Raw genomic sequence first — 20350 nt, 5'->3', positions numbered from 1 at the left:
TTGCTCTGTCCCAGAAATGAATAGAATTTATTAATATGTAATCAATTCATGATAAAAAATACAGAATTAAACACACTGTACTAGTAATTAGTCATTAAGTAGCCAATTTTATACATTTATAAGCTGTAACATAAGTTTTCCTTTCACTTAGCTTCTAACCAACATTTCTAAAATCATTCTAAGTAGATTTTAAAATTCCGCTCCTGCTTAGAAAAAAAGTAATATAGTCAATTGGCACTATAGCAGATTTTTTAAAAAAATGATATCAGGGCTTTGTATAATTCATGCAGAAAGCATTTAAATATAAATCGAACTAATAAATAAAACTACAGATCTTTAAAGTACTTTTAAAATATCAATGTTTTATTAACTTTAGCTATAAACCAAATACCAAACTTCCATTATTTTTCAACAACATACTGTAACTAAAGATAGAGACAGACAACACACTGGTTTTATAGTTACTGGTAAGTATGAACATTTTCTGTATATTTCAATATGTTGTATCGATTTTTACTCATTTTTACTATGCTGATTCTGTGTTATGATTTGATATGGTGATCTGACAGTAAGAAACAGTAAATTAAATTTGCAAGTATTCCCATTACAAAATTGCTTCCTTCTCTTCGGAAACTATTCCTGTTTAAGAATGATGCACTGAAACATTTTTAAAAACTTATAGATCACTTTTTAATGGAACAAAATGTTCCATGATATTCTTTTCTTATATAATTACAGAAATTGCTAGTCTATAAATGACTTTCTGTTTTACAATGCTTGCATATATAAGAGGGCCCTAGATCCATTTTCTGAAAAATGTATCCCTTTCCACTGCATAGGTTTATATTAAATAAATCATTTCTAACACAGATATGAGAAATATTAACACACAAATAAATGAACAAAGAAATATTGGAATACATTGTGGTGAATTTCTTAATTTATTTTGAAATATCATTTGATGGGAATTGTTAATGAAGAGTAGTAGAACAGAGTAACAGCTGTTATCACTGGAAAATTCATTTATTGTATCGACAGAAGAGAATATTTGTAGCTACAAATATTCTCTTCTGTCGATACAATAGATGCTAGAACCGAGAAATTGTGAGCATCTTTGACTAAGCCAAGTCCAAAAACGCTAGAGAATTCCTGGAAGCCTGGCACCCAGACAAATCAGCCATCAACAGGCACAGACATAAACAATATCTACATGCCACTGAAAAGAGATAATCAAAAAACCAAAAAGGAAACAAAAAGACCCAAACATTTCCTCGCCAGCAGTCAGCACCCAGTTCAGCAGACATTAAAACCAAGATTAACATTAGATCAAACAATCAAAAAGTAAACAATACTCGAAAGATCTGCCAAACAAGCTAGGAGTCAAGTAACTGCCAAACAAGCTAGCAGTAAACAACTGCCCACCTCTCCCATCAAAATTGTCAGGATAAGGCACTAATACATAAAATGAGAACAAACCCCACCCCTTACATATGGAAATCATCCTAATTTCAATCACGATCCATCTTTTTAGTTACAGTATGTAAGAGAGACAGCTGTGGTGGCTCAGTAGTTAGAATGCAGGCTAATTCTGCTGTCTGCCAGACAGCCAGCAGTTCGATTCTGACCGGCTCAAGGTTGACTCAAGCTTCCATCCTTCTGAGGTCAATAAAATGAGGATACAGATTGTTGGGGGCAATATGCTGACTCTGTAAAATGCTTAGAGAAGCCTGTAAAGTGGTATATAAATCTAAGTGCTATTGCTATATAATCTAAAAGTGGTGTCCTGAGGGAAAGAGCATCAAGATGACAGCTACCATCACACAGTCAAAGGCCTGCTCCTTCCTATGTATGCAGAACACAAAATATTAATAAAAGTGAATTACAAAGCAGAACAAAATGCCTTCTACACTACTGCATCTCCATATCAATTTTCCCATCTACTCAATATTCAATTATTCTGATTGGTAGTTACTTGAATAGTAGTTGATTATATCTTTAAAGAAGGCCTTAACTATTATGTTTCTATTGTGAAGTGCTACTGTTTTCTAACATACAATCTTCTTGCCCAATTTTGAATTGAAGCCTCAGGTGCTGTTTGCCCAAGAGATCAGAGATTTTGGTTGCAGCACTCAAAATTTCTCCCATGGCTATCAGTTAAATCTGAAATGTTTACTTTCTGCTTCTGGTTCAGAAGTTTATAATCAAATGGGATCTGAACCACTACCATATTTTCTGGCGTATAAGACGACTTTCTAAACCATGAAAATCTTCTCAAAAGTTGGGGGTCGTCTTATACTCCCAGTCGTCTTATACGCCGGAAAATATGATACATCAAAGCAAGCTCCCCCGTATCCTGCGCCCCATGCTCCTCACCCCTTGGCGCGGGGATTGACTGTCCGGATGAGAGTTTAAGACTCCCATGCAGCCAAATAGCCCTAGAAAAGTGTCCCTCTGAGAAACAGCCGGGAGGAAAGGGCGAGGTTGGAGCGCTGGCGGACCAATGGTGGGAGAAGAGCGCTGGCGGAGAGCCAGCCGAGTAAAAATGCCTGTGTTGGGTCAGCGGCGGGGGCTTCCCTTGCTGCCGAAGTGCTGCTCAGCGCTCCCAGAAGGCCAGCGATTTTGCAGAAACATCCACCCCCCAGGCGGGGATCCTGCCTCTCTCAGTCTAGGGAGGTGGAGGGAGGCGGTGTGAGCGGGACTTTTCCTCCCCCGCCACCAGCCTCTGCTCAGGTGCTGGCAGGAGCAGGTGGTGGGAGCCAGCGCCTGCGCAGAGAGTGCCACTTCCTTGGGATTGACCACACCCGGTGCCATCGTGCTGAGCGCCAGAAGCCCTGGGACCTCGACAGACGGACGCTCAGCGCTTCCTCCTCCGTGCTCGGCCGCTTCTTTGGCAACCTGCTGCCGTGGCTGGTGCTCTTGCTGTGCTGATTGCAGAGCGATCCGCCCATGATCTGGCAGGTGCCTCCACTGACGGACTTTAGGATGCGCCGCTTTGCCAGCCCCACCCAGCGTGGGCAGCCTTGGGGGTCAGGGAAGAGGGTGTTTTCAGATCCATTTGGAGAAAATGGATCCAAAGTCTCTACCTGTTGGACAGCTGGGCTTGGCTAGTGCCACGACCCGCTTTCCTCCCCCTCCCACCTCCTGCTATCCTTTAGTCCAAAGCTTCACAAGTGCACCCCCACGCTTATTATGGGATGTTACCCAGCTACATTTGTCTTCAGCAGATCAGGAACAAGTGATGAAATAGAATGAAATGCTAATGTGTTTAGGACTTACATTACTTTTATTAGAAAGTTAGCGTACCCGTATTTTCCGGCGTATAAGATGACTTGCTAAAACCATGAAAATCTTCTCAAAAGTTGGGGGTCGTCTTATAGGCCCAGTCATCTTATATGCCGGAAAATACGGTAATCACTTTTAGTTTAAGCTGTATTTCCAGAGAAAGCTGTTTGCACAAATAGTAATATATAATACTAATATATCTCAAAGAATAAAAGCTTTTTCAAAATAAAGTTCAAAAGATTTTAGAAATTTATCGGCAACAAAATGCATTTGATGTAAAATTCATTGAACATGACAAAAAATTGACCTCAATGAGACTTTGCTTTGTTCTGAATAAAATATAGCTTCTGGATTTTCTTAAAAATCCTGCATGTTGCATATAGTATAGTCTAATCTTGATATAACCAAATGTGTTAATTATACTTGTGTACCTAAATAAATCTCAACCGTAAACTTACCAACTGCTATAATAAGGACACCATGATATCCAAATCCACAAATTCAAATTCAAATGTTAATAAAGGTAAATAGAATGTGATTCTTAATTCTGGTCATAATTCAGCCGCATCCACAAATGTCAACAATGTCCACATATACTGTATCTTGATAAATTTGTTAATTGTTTCCTGGTTGAAACTGAGGTCCATTTGTTACAAAACAACAAATAAAGTAATAAATATTTTTGACTGTCCTATTTTGGTCATCTGATATGGTAATTACATTTTTAGACAGGTCTCCATTAAAAATGCATCAGAAAATGACAGACTCATATGCTATACCATATTTTCACATTTGTTTCTAATTATATCTTTATATTTATCTACAAAGTAGACTTCAGAAATAAATGAACACATGATCAACTGCAACTGCTACAAGGAGTGCTATAGACTGAAATGTATGTGATCATGTTCTCCTCCTAGTACTTACAATTCTATGTACTGATGCCTTATGTTCATATTTCCAAGCACATTGTAGACAATACTGAATTCATTTCATATTTCTATCCAACAATAACATGTTTCAAAGAATTACTCTATTTGTGGAGATTCATACATAGGAGAGTCTCAAATGTAGGTAATGTCCTAAATTTTGCCGTATCATCAGAAGACCAGGCACATAATCTATCAATTTGGGTAATGGAGGAAATGACACAAACTGGACCTACTATAAAGAAAACTCCTGGCAAACATCATGCAAACTGTTTGGTGCTACAAGGATATTTGAAGTCATTAAATAAAAGACTAGCATAAATGCAGTATAATTCTATATTAAAAATTTTAATATTCTTCTTATTCCATTTAAAAATAACAACTAATATTTTAAATAAATTATTTATATTTTTAAATAGAAATAATAAACTGGAAGGTTGCCTCCAAAGTATTTGAACCAGACATCAAGATTCTGTCCTTGACTAAATTCACTATGAATTCAGTTTCTTAGATATGCATCCATATGCAAATATAACTCCAGAGTGAATGTCAGATTACCATATACTGAATTTAGCATGGAGCTGAAACTCACACTACAAAAATATAAGAGTTATCCTGAAGAAGTAGTAAAGAAAAATTGGTTTGAGAAACAATTTTGTGAAGGATGGTTACATTAAAAAGGTAATTCATTTTGCCCTCTTATAACCATGGCATTTTGGAGGGAAGTACCGTAGTTAAAACTACTTTTTGAAATGAAAGGAGAGTTTTAAAATTACTCTACCTATCGATAAAGATGCAAACTGCTCAGTAAATAGATGGCACTTTAACCCTTCATTACATAGTAAGGTATTTTTAAAATGTTAAGATTCTCTAGGATATATTTTGTTTTTTTACTCAACATAGTTTAGAATTTTTTTTTCTACAAAGGTCTACAAGTTCACATGATTTCACAATACATTTAGTTGTTAAAGAATAGTATTGCTAATGTTAAAAAACAGCCTTTCCAAATATTTTTCCGTCATCTTTATCAATTTCCTATTGTTGGTAGAAATTCTAGCCCACTGAATAACACCAAACAGCAAGTTGAAATTAGACAGAGATTTATTGGCTACAACGGTTTGCAAAGCGTGGTGGACTCCAAATAAATATTTGAGCCACACCTGGTCACAGCAAAAACACACATTATATACATTCTATCCCGACGCCTTGGCCCCTCCTCTGAGGTTACAATCTTATCAGGATCGCTTAAACAAAATACATTATCCCTGCCCCTTACTATTTTGCTTCACCTATTCCCTTATATGTGCTTTATCATGAAATCCTATAGCTCAGTGTGGAAATCCTATAGCCTACGTACAGAACTCTTACAAGGTACGTGTACATGTAGAAATTGTGTAGAAATCTTGCAGTCTACGTGTAGAAATTTTGTGTAGAAATCTTTGTCTGCGTTTAGAAATTTTACAGAGTACGTGTCACTTAACTTTACTTTTTATTCTAGAATTTTATTCCTAACACTATGTAAGCTCCCAAAGCTCGGTTAACTAATTTATCATTACAAAAAATTACTTTTACAATGTTTACTTTTAATTACAATTAATTAACATATTTAGAAGATGATTAGAATTTATTTAAAAAATCCTAATCCCCAATAGAGAAACTCTACACAATAGGGAGATTAAATACATAAAAATAACTAAGGAACATTTTTATAATAAAGAACAATTTATAACATTGTTATTGGTGTGTTATTTAATTTTCCATGTAATTTTGAACAAGTTAGTTTATAAATTTGCATGGAAATAGGTAACTTCTAATTTTTAATCTCAACCAATGGTCACCATTCAACTCTTTAATTTTCCTTTAAGTATGTTTATTGCTATCATTGTTCTCTATTGGCTATCCCTTTATTTTTGTGCCATAGGAATAAATAAGGGGAAGAATATTGGCTTTTCTTCTATTTATTTATATCACTACTCAGTTTCAAAGGAAACAACTAAAAAGCAGTAACATCAGGAATATAGAATAGCAGAGCCAATAAGTTTGGCAGTTGGCAGTATTATAATCTCTTGTTGGAGATTAGCTTCAGTAGATGTGACAACCCCCAAACAATGATCCTGATTAGCATCCAAGATCTCCTCCAAAAATTATTTACATTCTTTTATAGATTTACATATTATTTCTTTTATGTTATTAAATATATTTTTTAAAATTAAGATGGAGTTTCTTACTTTATACATACATATACATATAGAGCAGGGGTGTCAAACTGCCAGCCCACCGGCCGGGTGCATAATGCCAAAACCGCGCCCACCCCATTGCCAGCAATGGAAAAAAAGTTGTGATATATCGCGACACGTCACATGACGTTGTGAGTTTGACACCCTTGAGATTGTTATTTTGCTGTTTAAAAAAATCCATTAAGCAACAGTACCATAATATCTGCATTAGACAAATTAAGAAGCTATATAAAATTAAGCAAATTTATGCTAATGAAAACTGTTTATCCATTTGGATAACAAAAAAGGCAGAATCAAAAAAAAATAGATAAACAGATGTTGCTCAGCATTATATAAGGTCCATTTCTGAAGTTTATCACAATTTATGATATAAACAGAACAGACTCAGGTTAAGTGATGGAGAAAGCAGAAATACTCTTCCTTGAAAATATAAAAATCGGCCTTTATTTGAAGCCATGAGTACAAATACCAACACCTGACTCCCTTGCAGTACTATGCAATGAAGACAGCAAAGGAAAAAAAAAGTAATTATGCATTGTATTACAAAAGTCTAATCAAAAAATTATATCCCATGTTTTCTCTTTCGGGTATCGTAATTAATTGCTTATTTTTTATTTTCAAGAAAAAAGAGTTACAGTACTCTAACCTACAGAATATTATGCTCTTTTGCATTAGGAACAGTCCTACTTAAGTATTGAACAATTCCTCCATTTAAGCTTAAATGAGCACTGGACTTTGAGTATCCATCATCAGGCCCAGTAATACCACCATGATAATTAAATTACCATAGTTTTTAATTAAAAGTTTAGTTTCTGAACTAAAAAATGGCAAGTTTCATTGTTTCTTTAGGGAAAAGAATATGACTGACATGTAGTGTAGCCTTAAGCATGCTTAGTCAAAATAAGTTCTGCCAAGCTGAAGGAAGTTTAATTAAATATGCATTAGAAACCAACTTTAAAAAATAAATAGAACATTCATGTGTGGTATTCCCAAGGTCCTTTATGTATGTATGTAAACCTGTACATGCATGAATATAGACAGAACAGAAACAGAAGGAAATTTTTCACTGAATCAACTTGTGTACACTGAAAATGTGTGTACTGTTTTAAATTTGGAGAATATATTCTGTGGATGATATTCTATCAAATTACATGTCAACCCTAAGATTAATTAATTGTTAGTCGTAAGGGAAAAAATAAATATAACTTTGTTCTAATCCAAATTGCCTCTCTGTATAAATGAAGCAGTAGGTGTGAACTTAAATGGACTCCAGAAGATGGTAGAGGACAGGAAGACCTGGAGGAACATTGTCCATGGGGTAGCGATGGGTCGGACACGACTTTGCAATTAACAACAACAACAACATAAATGTTCTATAAAAAAGCACAGCGAAAGCATGCAGGACATGGCTTTTGAGACTTCCTAATAATACCTAGATCAGTGTTTCTCAACCTTGACAATTTTAAGGCACGTGGACTTTAACTCCCAGAATTCCACAGCCAGCAATGCTGGCTGTGGAATTCTGGGAGTTGAAGTCCACGTGCCTTAAAATTGTCAAGGTTGAGAAACACTGACCTAGATTATGGATTATATTTCTGAGATAAAAGAGGAAGGGACCTTAGAATGAAAGAAGCAACAACAGTCCTACTCACTTCTTCCTTAGGGAAGCATTTGAGGATTTTTATGGATTTTTTTTTTCTGAAACCCCATTTAGGATTTGAGCCATAAATTATTCCTTTTGTTAGGTTTTCCCATTTCCAATAAAGTTATACCCAATTTCCTTCCAATACACTTTTGTGTTGAAATGATAACAGAGATACTACTTAATGAATACCCATATAATATTAAATTGACTTTCACTGTTATTTTTCACACATTTATCATAAATATGTGATATTTTTTTATATTTACCATCTTTCTCCTGCTTTGATTTTCCACTTTATATATTATATTGCTGAACTTCAGATAATGTATGAACCAGACTTTTAGGGCTATTGATAATTATGGCATCCAATAATTATCAATAGTCCTAAAAAGTGCTGAACCCATTTTATGTTCATCTGATGGTAATTATTTCTTATGCTTTCCTCAGATATCATAAGTAATCTGTAATCTAGTCAATGTGGATATTTTATTCTGTAATAACAATATTAAAAGTTATGTTCTAACACAGTTGTCATAAGACTAACAGCTGACTGAAAAGCAACATCTTTTACTGAGTGTTTAGTACTGTTTTGACTATGATTCTGCTTTCACTTTCCATATCCTAAAATCAAGCTAAGCAAACTGTTTTTATCTGTTGCAAAGTTAAAAAAAATTGGATATATCCACTGAAATAGTATTTTGGGACACATTGCAATAAATAAGACTCAGTTTGGTTAAAGCATTAGATTAGAGACCAGGAGACTGAGTTTTAGTCCTAGCTTTGTAATCTACTTAAAACTTAACCATGGTAACTAAAAAGAACATATTACAAATTTCATCTAGATCCTTTGAAAACCAATCTATTTTTTAATTCTGCTGCTTCTCCTTAAACTGTTTTCTTAGGAAATTTGAATTTATTTTAATATAGAAAACAAAGAACTGGGACAAACATCCGGTTCTGCTATTCCTTGCGTGATTTTCCTTATTAAATCGCCATGTATTTAATGTTGAGAAATACATATCTGAAAGATAGCTATGTGGTTATACATTGCTTATTATACAATTTGTCTCTTATTTGGGATAGTAAATGTAACTGACATCCTAGTCCAAAAAGCTTTCCTTTGTAATTAAATATGATTCTGCTGAAAAAGAAACGATCAAGGGTCTCAAACAAAGAACTCAAAAAGATGGTGTTTCAGAACCTTAAATTATTGCTGACTTAAATGTTGGTACCAAGACAATTAATTGAATGGGAAAATAAATATCAGCTCCTTGCTTTACATTAGATTATTATATGCAAACATTTAGTTGAGATCACTAACATTCTTGACTTCATGTTCTTCATCAATGGAAACTTTTCTGCTATTTCCAAGACTTGCCTTGTTTATGATATATTACAGTAATACAAATGGGAGACTACCATAGTATGGATCACAGTTGCTGATGAAGCCCCTGAAGTGATCACTGAACAAGAATAGCCGAGATGGCGCAGCAGTTAGGGTGCAGTACTGCAGGCCACTTTAGCTGACTGTGTTCAGCAGGTCAGTGGTTCAAATCTCACCGGCTCAAGGTTGACTCAGCCTTCCATCCTTCCGGGGTAGGTAAAATGAGGACCCAGATTGTTGGGGGCAATGTAAATATATATATACATTGCTTACTGGTGTACACCGCTTAGAGAGTGCTTGCACTTAAAGCGGTATATAAGTCTCATAAATAAATAAATAAATACCTTCTTTCCCCACCATTCACCACTTCAGCACCCCACAATGCAAATTACAGACCCAAGGGCCATTCCAAATCAGGCTAAAACTCCCTTTCCTTTTGCAGGATTCTTGGTTCAGACTAGAAAAGATGCTTCCATTAACACATTTCCAACTTACTTTTTAAAAACCAATTACACAACTGCTAGCTATTTACCTTTTATATGACTCTTAAGAAGGAATCTGTTGCCCAAATATAAGAGAGGAAAGAGAATGAATTGAATGTAATCACCACTATTTAGAGTTGGCTCCAAAAATAGCAACTAGCAGAGCCATGCTGAGAAAGTTGGGGGGGGGGGAGAATTGTGTTTCAGTTTAAAATTCATTTCAATCTAGAAGTTGTCACTCAATTCCTGTCTATTAATAATCACTGATAATACTATTTCTAATAATCTCTTAACAGCTATGGGTTCAAATTCCAAGTTTATTTTGAAAAGTTAACTGATTAATGCCCATTATCTTTTTCTGCCCATATATCCATTCAATCTTTCTAAAAACAAATGAACCAATTAAATCCACTCCAGATACGTTGCAATGTGTTATCACCTCCTTGGCAATTAAGAGGAGAGGAGGAGTTTGAATAAACCTTGCTATTGAATATTAAATTGTAATGCAATCCATTTTTCTTCTTAACAATAACTTCTAAAATTTCAGATGGCATCAAATGCTAAGTAGGTTCTCATGTTCTCTATCTGTTCCTTTCACATAAAGCATTTATACAGAGGAAATATAAGCTCTGATCATATAATTCCCACTGATAAAATGAATGACAATCTTTTGTAAAATTTTTACAACAGTCAATTGATACATAACATAAGTATCATATAATAAACAAAGAAATAAAAGACCTATGCAGAGCCTGATCACATGTAGGAAATGAGAACAATTTTATTTCTTTTATTTGAAGAGGGAATCAAGCTCTTGTCCAAAGCACCTGAAGGCAGGAAAAGAAGCAACAGATGGAAACTAACCAAAGAGAGAAGCAACCTGGAACTAAGGAGAAATTTCGTGAGAGTTAGAACAATTAATCAGTGGAACAACCTGCCTCCAGAAGCTGTGAATGCTCCAACACTGGAAGTTTTTAAGAAGAGACTGGACAGCGATTTGTCTGAAATGCTACAGGGTTTCCTGCCTGAGCAGGGGGTTGGACTAGATCAGGGCTTTTCAACCAATGATACAGGTACCGCCTGTGGTACATTGGCACCTGGCAGGTGGTACGTGGTTGCAGGGGAGCGGAATGAGCTGAACCGGTGGCAGCACTACACAAGCCTGAGCCAGAAATGGCTGGAGCTGCAGGGTTCAGGGCTCAGCGGAAGTGCCAGGATCAGTGCTGCTTTCCAGCTGATCGGCACTTCTTCGGAACTCTCAGGGCTAGTGGAAGCGCCACGATCGGCGCCAGGCTCCATCTGGAGCTCGGCGCTGATCCTGGTGATTCTGCTGAGCCCTGAAGAAGCACCAATCAGCTGGAAAGCAGCACTGATCCTGGTGCTTCTGCTGAGCCCAGAAGAAGCGCCGATCAGCTGGAATGTTGCAGCATCCCCAGGGTCTTGTGATTTACATTCAGATGCTTGGCAACTGATTCATATTTATGATGGTCACAGTGTCCCAGGGTCATGTGAAGTGACCAAAACCTTCTACAACTACCCAGCAGATGGGGGGAATAAAAACCAAACATCTCCCCACCCCACCCCCGCTGCCAATCCTCAACAGAAATGCTCACAACAATGAAAACCTCAGACAGGAGGAAGAGCGCCGCCGGGTGGGCAAGCAGGTATCTTGCTCGGCTATGGTTGGGGGGCACTTTTTTCAGTGCCATCGTAACTTCGAACAGTCACTAAGCGAACTGTTGTAAGTTGAGGACTACCTGTACTTTATCACTTTTTCTCTCTCTTTTTTTTTTTTGGTCATCACATTTTTGACACCTTGCTAGGCGACTGGTGGTACTCGGATATTGCCATATCCTAAAAGTGGTACAATGAGTGAAAAGGTTGAAAAGCCCTGGACTAGATGACCTCCAAGGTCCGTTCCAAATTTTTTATTGCTGCTGCTGTTGTTGTTGTACCAGTTTGGTTTAGTTATTGGTTTAGGCATCAGGTTTAGTTGTTGGTTTAGGCATCAGGCTAGAAAGCAGGAGACTCTTGAGTTCACGTTCCACATTAGCCTTGAAAGCCAGCTGAGTAACCTTCAATCAATCATTCTCTCTCAGAGATCCACCTCATACAGACCAGTTGTCAGTTTCATCAAATTGGTATGAATATCCTTTCTAAAGACAGTTACACTTCCAGTATTATTCTAATTGTCACTCAAGCTCTGGAATTCCAATTAACACCACAGGGCAAACCCACTGTAGTTGTAACGTCACTGGGAACTTTTATAGAACTTTTGTAGAACTAGTTAATCATGTGTTTTAAATATATTCCAAATGTTCTTTGGATATATGTTGCTTGTTGTATGTCTGATACTACAAGTTTTACAATGCAATGTCCAAACTGAAGAATGGAATTTCTTGTATTATATATTCAAAAGACAGCCATACATGCAAATAAGTAACAACAATCCTGTAACACTGTACTTGATTTCCATCCATTTATTTTGAATGTGCCCAAGAGCTTTATGGCCCTATGCAATTTTTACATTTATTTATTTATTTTGCTTCCTGAAGTTCAAAAACTCAGGTGACTTAGTTATTGAGGAGAACCAGTCTAACGTAGTGGTAAGGAGCTGGCCCATAAACCAGGAGACCGTAAGTTCTAATTCTGTCTTATGGGATGAAAGCTGGCTGGGTAACTTTGAGTTAGTCACTCTCTCTCAGTCCAAATCACCTCACAGTGTTGTTGTCATGGGAGAAAATGGGAGGAAAGAAATGTTACGTTCACCACCCTGAGTTATTTATAAAGTAATAAAGGCAGGATAAAAATTGAATAAATACTTCTTTTATTTTCAGATCATGAGGAATTTATTACTCAGCAGTAAAAAAAAAAAACATAATGTTAAAAGAACCACCATCCAAAGAGCTTTGGAATGGTACAAAAAAGGTTGTCATATAGGCAGATATTTTTCTAATAAATGATCTTAAGCAACATTAAAAATTGCTTTTATTCTGCCCTTGTATATAGTGATTTTGAACGGCATATATTTTTGTAAACTATTTAGTGCTACACTTTTAGCACAAGACATTGAAAGTTGCAGAAATTCATGTAGAATGGGATATTATAATACTATTTCACCAAAAATGTACATTTTTACTGGAATCCATTTTTCTCTCTCTGTGTTAAAACTATTAACGAAGTATAAGGTAAACAGATAAAGAGTAAATATTTAATCACAAATGTGTACATATTCATTTTATTTTCTTTCCAAAAGGTACACATCATCATTTGAAATTATTTATTCGTTTAAAACCTTTTGATCTCTTAAGCTTAAAATACACCAAATTCAGTCAATCCAACCTAGAATCCAGGTTTAGGAAAGTGGATTTGGAGATGCAGCTACACCTAGTGATCAGCAGTAGATCACAGCAAACAAAATCTTGTCCCTGAAAGATTTCATTCCTTTGACATACAAACTTAGATAAGAAAAGCAGATGTAAAAGAAAACTGGGAAGAAAACAAAATGTACAAATAATACTCAGAATAATATTTTGGCATTATTTACTAAAACAAACCTGTACCGAGAAACTGCTATAGAATTAAATAGTACACAGTGAAAAGTTGTATAATGTATTCTTTATTGTTTTTATTTTATATCATTTGTGGGCAAAGGATTAATTATTAATAGTTATATACAGAAGTGTAGTAATGTTTAAGTTATTTAAATTATGATTGTGCCAGAAGTCCATTGATAATTTAAATTTAAATAAATAAATGTCAAAATAACTTATTTAGGTCTACTGAAATTTGTCCAGGAAGATTGTACCTGTTCTTATTTTATGTTTTGCTGTTTTCATTTAGCCCCTGAGCTACCTAAAGTACTTTGACATGTGGCACTCCTTTAAGAAACACCAATTCAGCTTTCCACAATGTGACAATCTCCAAATGTGTTCAGTCTGCATCTCCCACAATTCCCAGTGAGCATGGCTCCGGTGATTGCCATTCCAATAAATCTGAAGTGTACAAAGTTCTGAAAATTGCTTAAGTTCAACTTAAGTTTGCAGAATCTATAAGTACTTAGTTAATATTTTTGAGTTTGTTTTTTTTAATATAGCCTTTTAAATGGAAGTAATCTGGCTACAAGAATGATAGAATGGGTTAATTAAATATTTTTTTAATATTAAACTAATGGGCTATATGGCCAAATCAAAGCATGCTGAATACTGATCAAGAATGCAACAGTTTCTTTCAAGGAGCTGCAGCATCTTATTTGCTTGAAGGTCAGTTATTTTGGCAAGTTTGTTAATTTATCTCAATTCAGTTCCCAATGGGAAAGTCATCTGTACACACATCGCAAGTGGCTGGAACATTTTCTCAGACAAACAATACATGGGGTATTTTGTATTCTCGCTATTCTCAATTATTACATGATTCTAGAAGCAGAATATGCAAATATGTACATGTTCTATAACTATATAGTAAACTCAAGACTTTTCAGTTGTCATTCTAAAAGATGACATCAACAGTTAATGCTTTAAAAGAATAAATATTTGGCTGTAATTTTTCTTACAGAATCTGATAGCTAACTGTGAGATCAAAGATGCATTATAGGAATTCTTCAGTGTAATTACATCCTTGTAATAGGCTGAAGGGTATATTTTTCTCTTCTATATTATCGTAATAACAGTGCCATTTTAATCAGTGACTGAATAGAAAACTTTATTTTTTAATAAGTAATACAAGACAAGTTTGATATAGTTTCAGCATTAGCACCATCACCTAACAACTGTCATAGGCAAGAAACAAAGAACTAGGAAAACAAAAATGTGGTTGAAACCTATACCACTGGAATTCTACATCTAAGGCAAAAGTGAAAACAGTGAGAAAGTTCCTATGGCTGTATAAAAATAAAGGTAAACCTATGTTTGTCATTTTTACTATTTTGCAACAACATAATGTCCACAAAGGACTTTGGACCTGGATCTTAGTTTCTCACACCACTTAGAAACAATCACAAAATAAACTGATGGAAATATGTTGCACATCTATGTGGACTATGGCAAATCTTATGTCATGGATGAAATGTCATATTATTCTAAATTGTAACGCATGTGATCCAATTTTCCTCTAGGATCTCAAGGCAGTTTTTATGATTATCTCTATTCATGTTGTCCCATAACAAGAACACTCTGAGGTAGGTTGGGCTGAGAGGGAATGATTGGTCCAAAGTCATCCAGTAAATTTACATGGATTGAATGGACTTGTACTAGGGTCTTCCAGATTCTAGCTATCCCTTAACTATTATAGTACTCTATAGTTATGGAATAATCATTGGTCTACCTGCTTTCCTTTGAGGTCACTTGACCAATCCAATATGACAGTTAAATTATTAGCCAAACATAGAGAAATACATTTCCACGTACAGATGCATAGCAAATACAATAATTTTCTCAACACAGTTTAAGCTGAAGGTAATATAAATCACTTAGACCACACTCTCAATGTATTAGTCCAAGTTTCTTATAGTGCCTAGGGTCTTTGTTACATTTAAATAAGAGTCCATATATTTCAACCCAAATACACAGACACACACAGAAGGCCAGCACTATTTAATAAAAATGTCCAACATACAGAAACATACTTCCCTGGGAATAAAGCTGATATTCCCTAAATTGCTGGTACAGATGGCATTATTTTGGTTATCTCCCATTTTACAGATGTGTCCATAGAGCTTTTGTGTCATAATTCTGCCATTTTTGATCCAATGAAACTTCTGAATTTGACAATCAAGTTAACTTATATTTAAACCAAATGTAGGGCTGCAGGATTAGAATTTTTATACACATCAATGTACTCCATTTACCAACAACTTATGGGTTACATCAAGAAAATATTTTAATAACTACGGCTTGGCTATTGCAAGGATTTATTCAACAATATTATAATATTGCTCTTAATTTTAATGTATTTACATAAGCTATTAACACTATCAGTATGACTTTCAAATGCTTATTTATTTTTTCAATCACGACTTCTTTATAGGTATTCCTTTGTTATGTAGTAGATTTTACTCTACCTTTCAGTTTAAAACAAATAACAGAAATAAATATACCTTGTAAGAAATTAAAGTCACTACAGATAATTAATTAAGGATTTAAACTGTTTCCTCATTACTTTTTTTTACCTTTCACATTATTTCAAACGTATTAGTAGAAGCCCATAAATACATCATTAAACAGAAATAAAAATTCATTCTGACAGCACAATTAGAATGTGAACATGCTATTCTAACTCTTTTGAATAAATGGTTTCAGGACTGAAGCTTTAGTTGTTTGCCACTTCTAAAGTAATTGTGCAGTCAAATAACAGACTGCTGTTATTTCTGCTTCTAGGACAAGCATAACTTATAACAAGAAGCACCAAGTTTCTAAATACTGTTTCATAGGTAGATGTTTTTTTTAAGTCTTTTATAAATATATCTGATTTTCAAATTCCATCGCATCTTTCTTGATATTCCATGATTATGAGAGATCATCACAAGACTCTCTTCAGCTTTTCAAAATATTTTTTCTTTGGGACATAGATAACCTATCCAGTAAACAGACTACAAAACTGCAGCCTAGAAATAATATTCAATTTTCAGCAATTACACAATAGCCATTTTTCAATAATTAATTTAAAATAAGATTGCATAAAGTTATACAAACTTATTTGGATAGGTTAGCCAATTAACTATATTGAAATTCCATGGGCATCTAAAGTCTCATACAAAGAAACAAAACTCCTTTTTCGGATGAAAATGTAAACATTTTTCAATAATCTGAAAGCATTAGCTTTTACAAAATCTTGGACCTTGCAATCAATTCTCATTACTATCTTAAATATCAGGGGCTTGAATACCAAATTTGTCATTGAATAATTTCACAGAAAAACTCAACACTTTTATTGTTGATCTGTTTTTCAAAAATTGCTTGACAGTTTAGAAACAGAAACTTTAAAGCAGTCTTTTTACCATATCACTTTTTTCCCTGCTCACAATTTCCCTTCCAAAGTCATACTATAAAGATTAATGGATATAATGACAATTATATTTAAGATTCAATATGCAGTATTAAAAAAGAAAATTAAGTTTTTAAATCCCATTTCTGATTTTAAAGATTTGTTATTTGAATATCATGATACTTTCAGAGGGATATAATTAGCTACTCTTGTGTAGTTCTCCCTAAAATTCAACATTCTGCTTATTTCTTTTGATGGTTGAGTATTACCACAAAAGATTTAATTCTGTAATGAATATATTTATACAAAATATTATTCTATTACCCCTTCATCTTCCAGTAAGTTAGAACAAACAGTCAATAATAACATATGTAGCACTTTCTATTTTGTAGAAAGATTGATCCAGATAGTTGTAAGAACAGCCAACTTAGCATAGAACTGTCCACTTCCAACAAATGTAACTGGTTCAGAAGTCATTAGCTTACAAAAATATCTGTATTCTCACCTCATGAAAATCCGTTTATACCACATCAAACACTATAGATATGTACTAAAACAGTATTGTTATTAAAGTAAGGACAGCAGTATTATTGGTTGGCACTTGCACATAACTCTGAACATCCAAATAATTTTTCTCAACAGTTTTGACAGAACATCAAGAAAATTATATAACTACGCAGTGAGGTATAGCTATTTAACACAAGAGCTAATTAAAGCATGGATCTGAAGATTTCCAGTAATAGAAACACTGAACATAATTCACAGCTATGCATAAGATCACTGAAACCACAGAGGTAACCAGGGGGAGCTTTTCCTCAATGCTGTGTTTCTCACTGAGGCAAACTTTGGAACACCTTTTGCACCTATGAACCTCCTGAATTAATGGGAAAAGAGAATTTTGAGTAATCACAGATTTGCATTTTCTGAGCTTTCCTAGAACATTCTCATTAACCTAGACTATTTCAACAGAATAAAGTGTGGATTTTTAAAACCCAAAATTTAGTTACACAAAGACCAAGTTAGTGCATTCTGCAATAGAGGCAAGCAAAGTCCTAGTCCTACTTCCGCTCCTGATCAAAGAACACACAACATGGAACCCAGATGTCTTCAATTTCGGCCATAGGTTTTTACAGTTCAAGCTTTGTGTGGAAAGCCAAACAGTCTGAAGTTACTCATTCCTTCCAGCTATGTCTTGTTTCGCAACCCAGTTACAGGCCAAAATTAGGAAGATGTGCACTACAAACATATACACATGTCATTTAACCTTGTTATTTTGCTATACATAGCGGGAGGAGACCCAGGACAGAAAAGAAAGGCAGAGCAGAAAGGTTGCCAAAATAAAAAGCTGCCAGGTTGATTTTATTTACAAGAAAAGTTATGCCTTGATGAATATTACTGTCACCAATTGGTAGATGTTAAATCCTGGTAGAAGCGAAGGGAAGGAAACAAAGCACACATGCTGCCTTCCTTTTGTTGTCGTAAGTTGTCACAAACGTCAACTTCTTGAGGAGCCAAATTTGCCTCCGCAAACGGCCCTATCAATTTCTAGAGGAGCCACATTTGCTTTCGGTGCAGCTCCGGAGATGCATCTCTTTCTGCAACTCCAGCCATGTTATCAATCGCTGTCAGAGGGTTTGAACACACAGTCCTGTGTCTGTGCAAGCTGGCCAGGTCCAGAGGGCGCCTAGATGCTTTTTGAGCAGCGGAGCCTTTCCGCTCCGCTGCCAGTTGCTCGCCAGAAGCCCACCGAGCTGAGCGTGCAGTGGTAAACATCCATCTCCTCGCCAGCCCTGCCTGGACGGAGCGTCCCGAAAAGAAAAGGAATTCGGAATTGGTCAACCTCCCTGCCACCGCCCTCAAGCTGCTGGCCACCAGCCGAAAGTTTTTAAAGCTCTGGCTTTAAACCGCCTTTAAAGCTCGACCGAAAGCCTGGCCGAAGTCCCGATCTCCTGGCTGAGAAGGTTTCTCTCTTCGCTTCTCCGAGGCTGGCTCCAACGTGCCAGACTCGATCCAAGTCTCTCCCCCTTCCTTTTGCACTTTGCACTAGACAGCCAGACTAACGGGTTCCCTCCCGCCGCGCCTGGAACTTCCCTGCTCGCTTCCAGGCGTCTCTCCCCTTTTCCCCCCACCCCCACCCCGGCTATTTTTTTCCATGCTGGCAGCCGCTCCAGAGGTCACACCCCGACGAGGGAAAAATAATTTCCAATACCCGACGGTAGCCCACCCGTGAGAGACTCCCCATGCACATCTTGCTCCAGGAGCCCAGGCTCGCACAGGAAGGGGGAGGGGGGAAGGCTATGGGTGTCTTTACCTGTGACCGTCTCTCCTCTCGTTGCCAGCAAAAGTCCAGCCAAAGTCAGGAGGCAAGTTTCAACTTTCCCCATATTTCCTTTCCTTGTAGAAAGACCTCTCTCCGGCCCTCCCAGCTCGGGGAAGAGGCTAGAATAGGCGCCACAGCCCCCTCCGTGGCCCCTTCTGGACGGCACCCGCCTTTCGCAGAGGGGGCTCCAAGAGCCGCTCCGTTTACTCCTCGCGCTGCCAAGCAGTCCCGCCGGCGGCCAGGCAACTCCAGCCAGCCCGCGCTTCCTGTTGCGCCGCTCCAGCCGGCAGCCTTTCAGCCAAGCGCGCCGCGCCGTCTTCGCAACCAAGTCGCTTCTCGCTCTCGAGTCCCCGCACTGACTCGCGGTCCCCCCGGCAGGCAGGCGAGCAGGCAGCGGAGAGCAAGCTGCCAAGTCACGCCCAGCCGCCGACAGCGCAGCCTTCCCCCGCTAGAGGGCGAGTGGCGGCGACAGAAGCAGCACCCCCGGCAGCCGCCGGCCTGGCTGGCCACTCGGAAGACGCTGCTCTTTCTCCGAGGCGGAAAGCAAGACGGGAGGAAAGAGCTACCGTAACGGGACAGGCGTGCTCGTCCAATGCCGCTCCGCGCAGAAAGGGCTCGGTGTGAACGGGGACTCAAGCAAGAAAACAGCGAGCGAAGGAAAACAAAAGGCGCTAAAAGAGGAGCTGCCTATAGAAATAGCAGGAAAGAAGGAGTCCCGTGCTTAGAATAAACTATGGCAAGTTTGTGTAATACAAGCCGGACAGATCAGTCATAGTCTTCCTATCTTAGAGACAAAACCTGAAATTATTTCAAGACTTCACTTTATGGACCTGGTGTAGCAACCTCATGTTTTCAGACACTTGAAAATGCAAACAAAACAATGATTCGGCCTGCTTTAAAGCGGAGCCTGTTGACCCCAGCAGATGGAAAATGGTGGGATGAACTCAATATAGAACTTGGAACAGCTGTGTTACTCTGGTTGTTGCAGGCCCTTTTGTGGCCTTTAAAAGAAAACGTTCTGTGTGCAAGCTCAGAATATATCTTGTGGGTCTATATTTTTGTTTAAAGTGGCAGTTTTCTCTTGAGGGCC

General features: G+C 37.0%; 1 protein-coding gene across 21 annotated transcripts in view; it reads right to left on the bottom strand.

The window, feature by feature from the left end:
* PTPRM (protein tyrosine phosphatase receptor type M) overlaps positions 1–19658 on the bottom strand; it is a 482202-nt gene extending 462544 nt beyond the window's left edge. For 15 of the 21 annotated variants that reach the window (XM_039339174.1, XM_039339176.1, XM_039339175.1 and 12 more), the window contains exon 1: positions 19252–19658. In XM_039339174.1, coding sequence (XP_039195108.1) covers positions 19252–19324 — 73 coding nt within the window. In that variant the 5' untranslated portion in view covers positions 19325–19658. The remainder of the gene's footprint in view (positions 1–19251) is intronic. The other 6 variants (XM_039339186.1, XM_039339196.1, XM_039339191.1 and 3 more) reach the window with 1 other exon arrangement.
* Between the last annotated feature and the right edge of the window lie 692 nt (positions 19659–20350).

This window comes from Crotalus tigris, unplaced genomic scaffold (assembly GCF_016545835.1).
Source record: "Crotalus tigris isolate CLP2741 ecotype Arizona unplaced genomic scaffold, ASM1654583v1 scf7180000017731.4096049, whole genome shotgun sequence".
Taxonomy (NCBI): domain Eukaryota; kingdom Metazoa; phylum Chordata; class Lepidosauria; order Squamata; family Viperidae; genus Crotalus; species Crotalus tigris.
The sequence above is the reverse complement of the archived record's forward strand: the minus strand, read 5'-3'. Positions and strand labels throughout refer to the sequence as shown.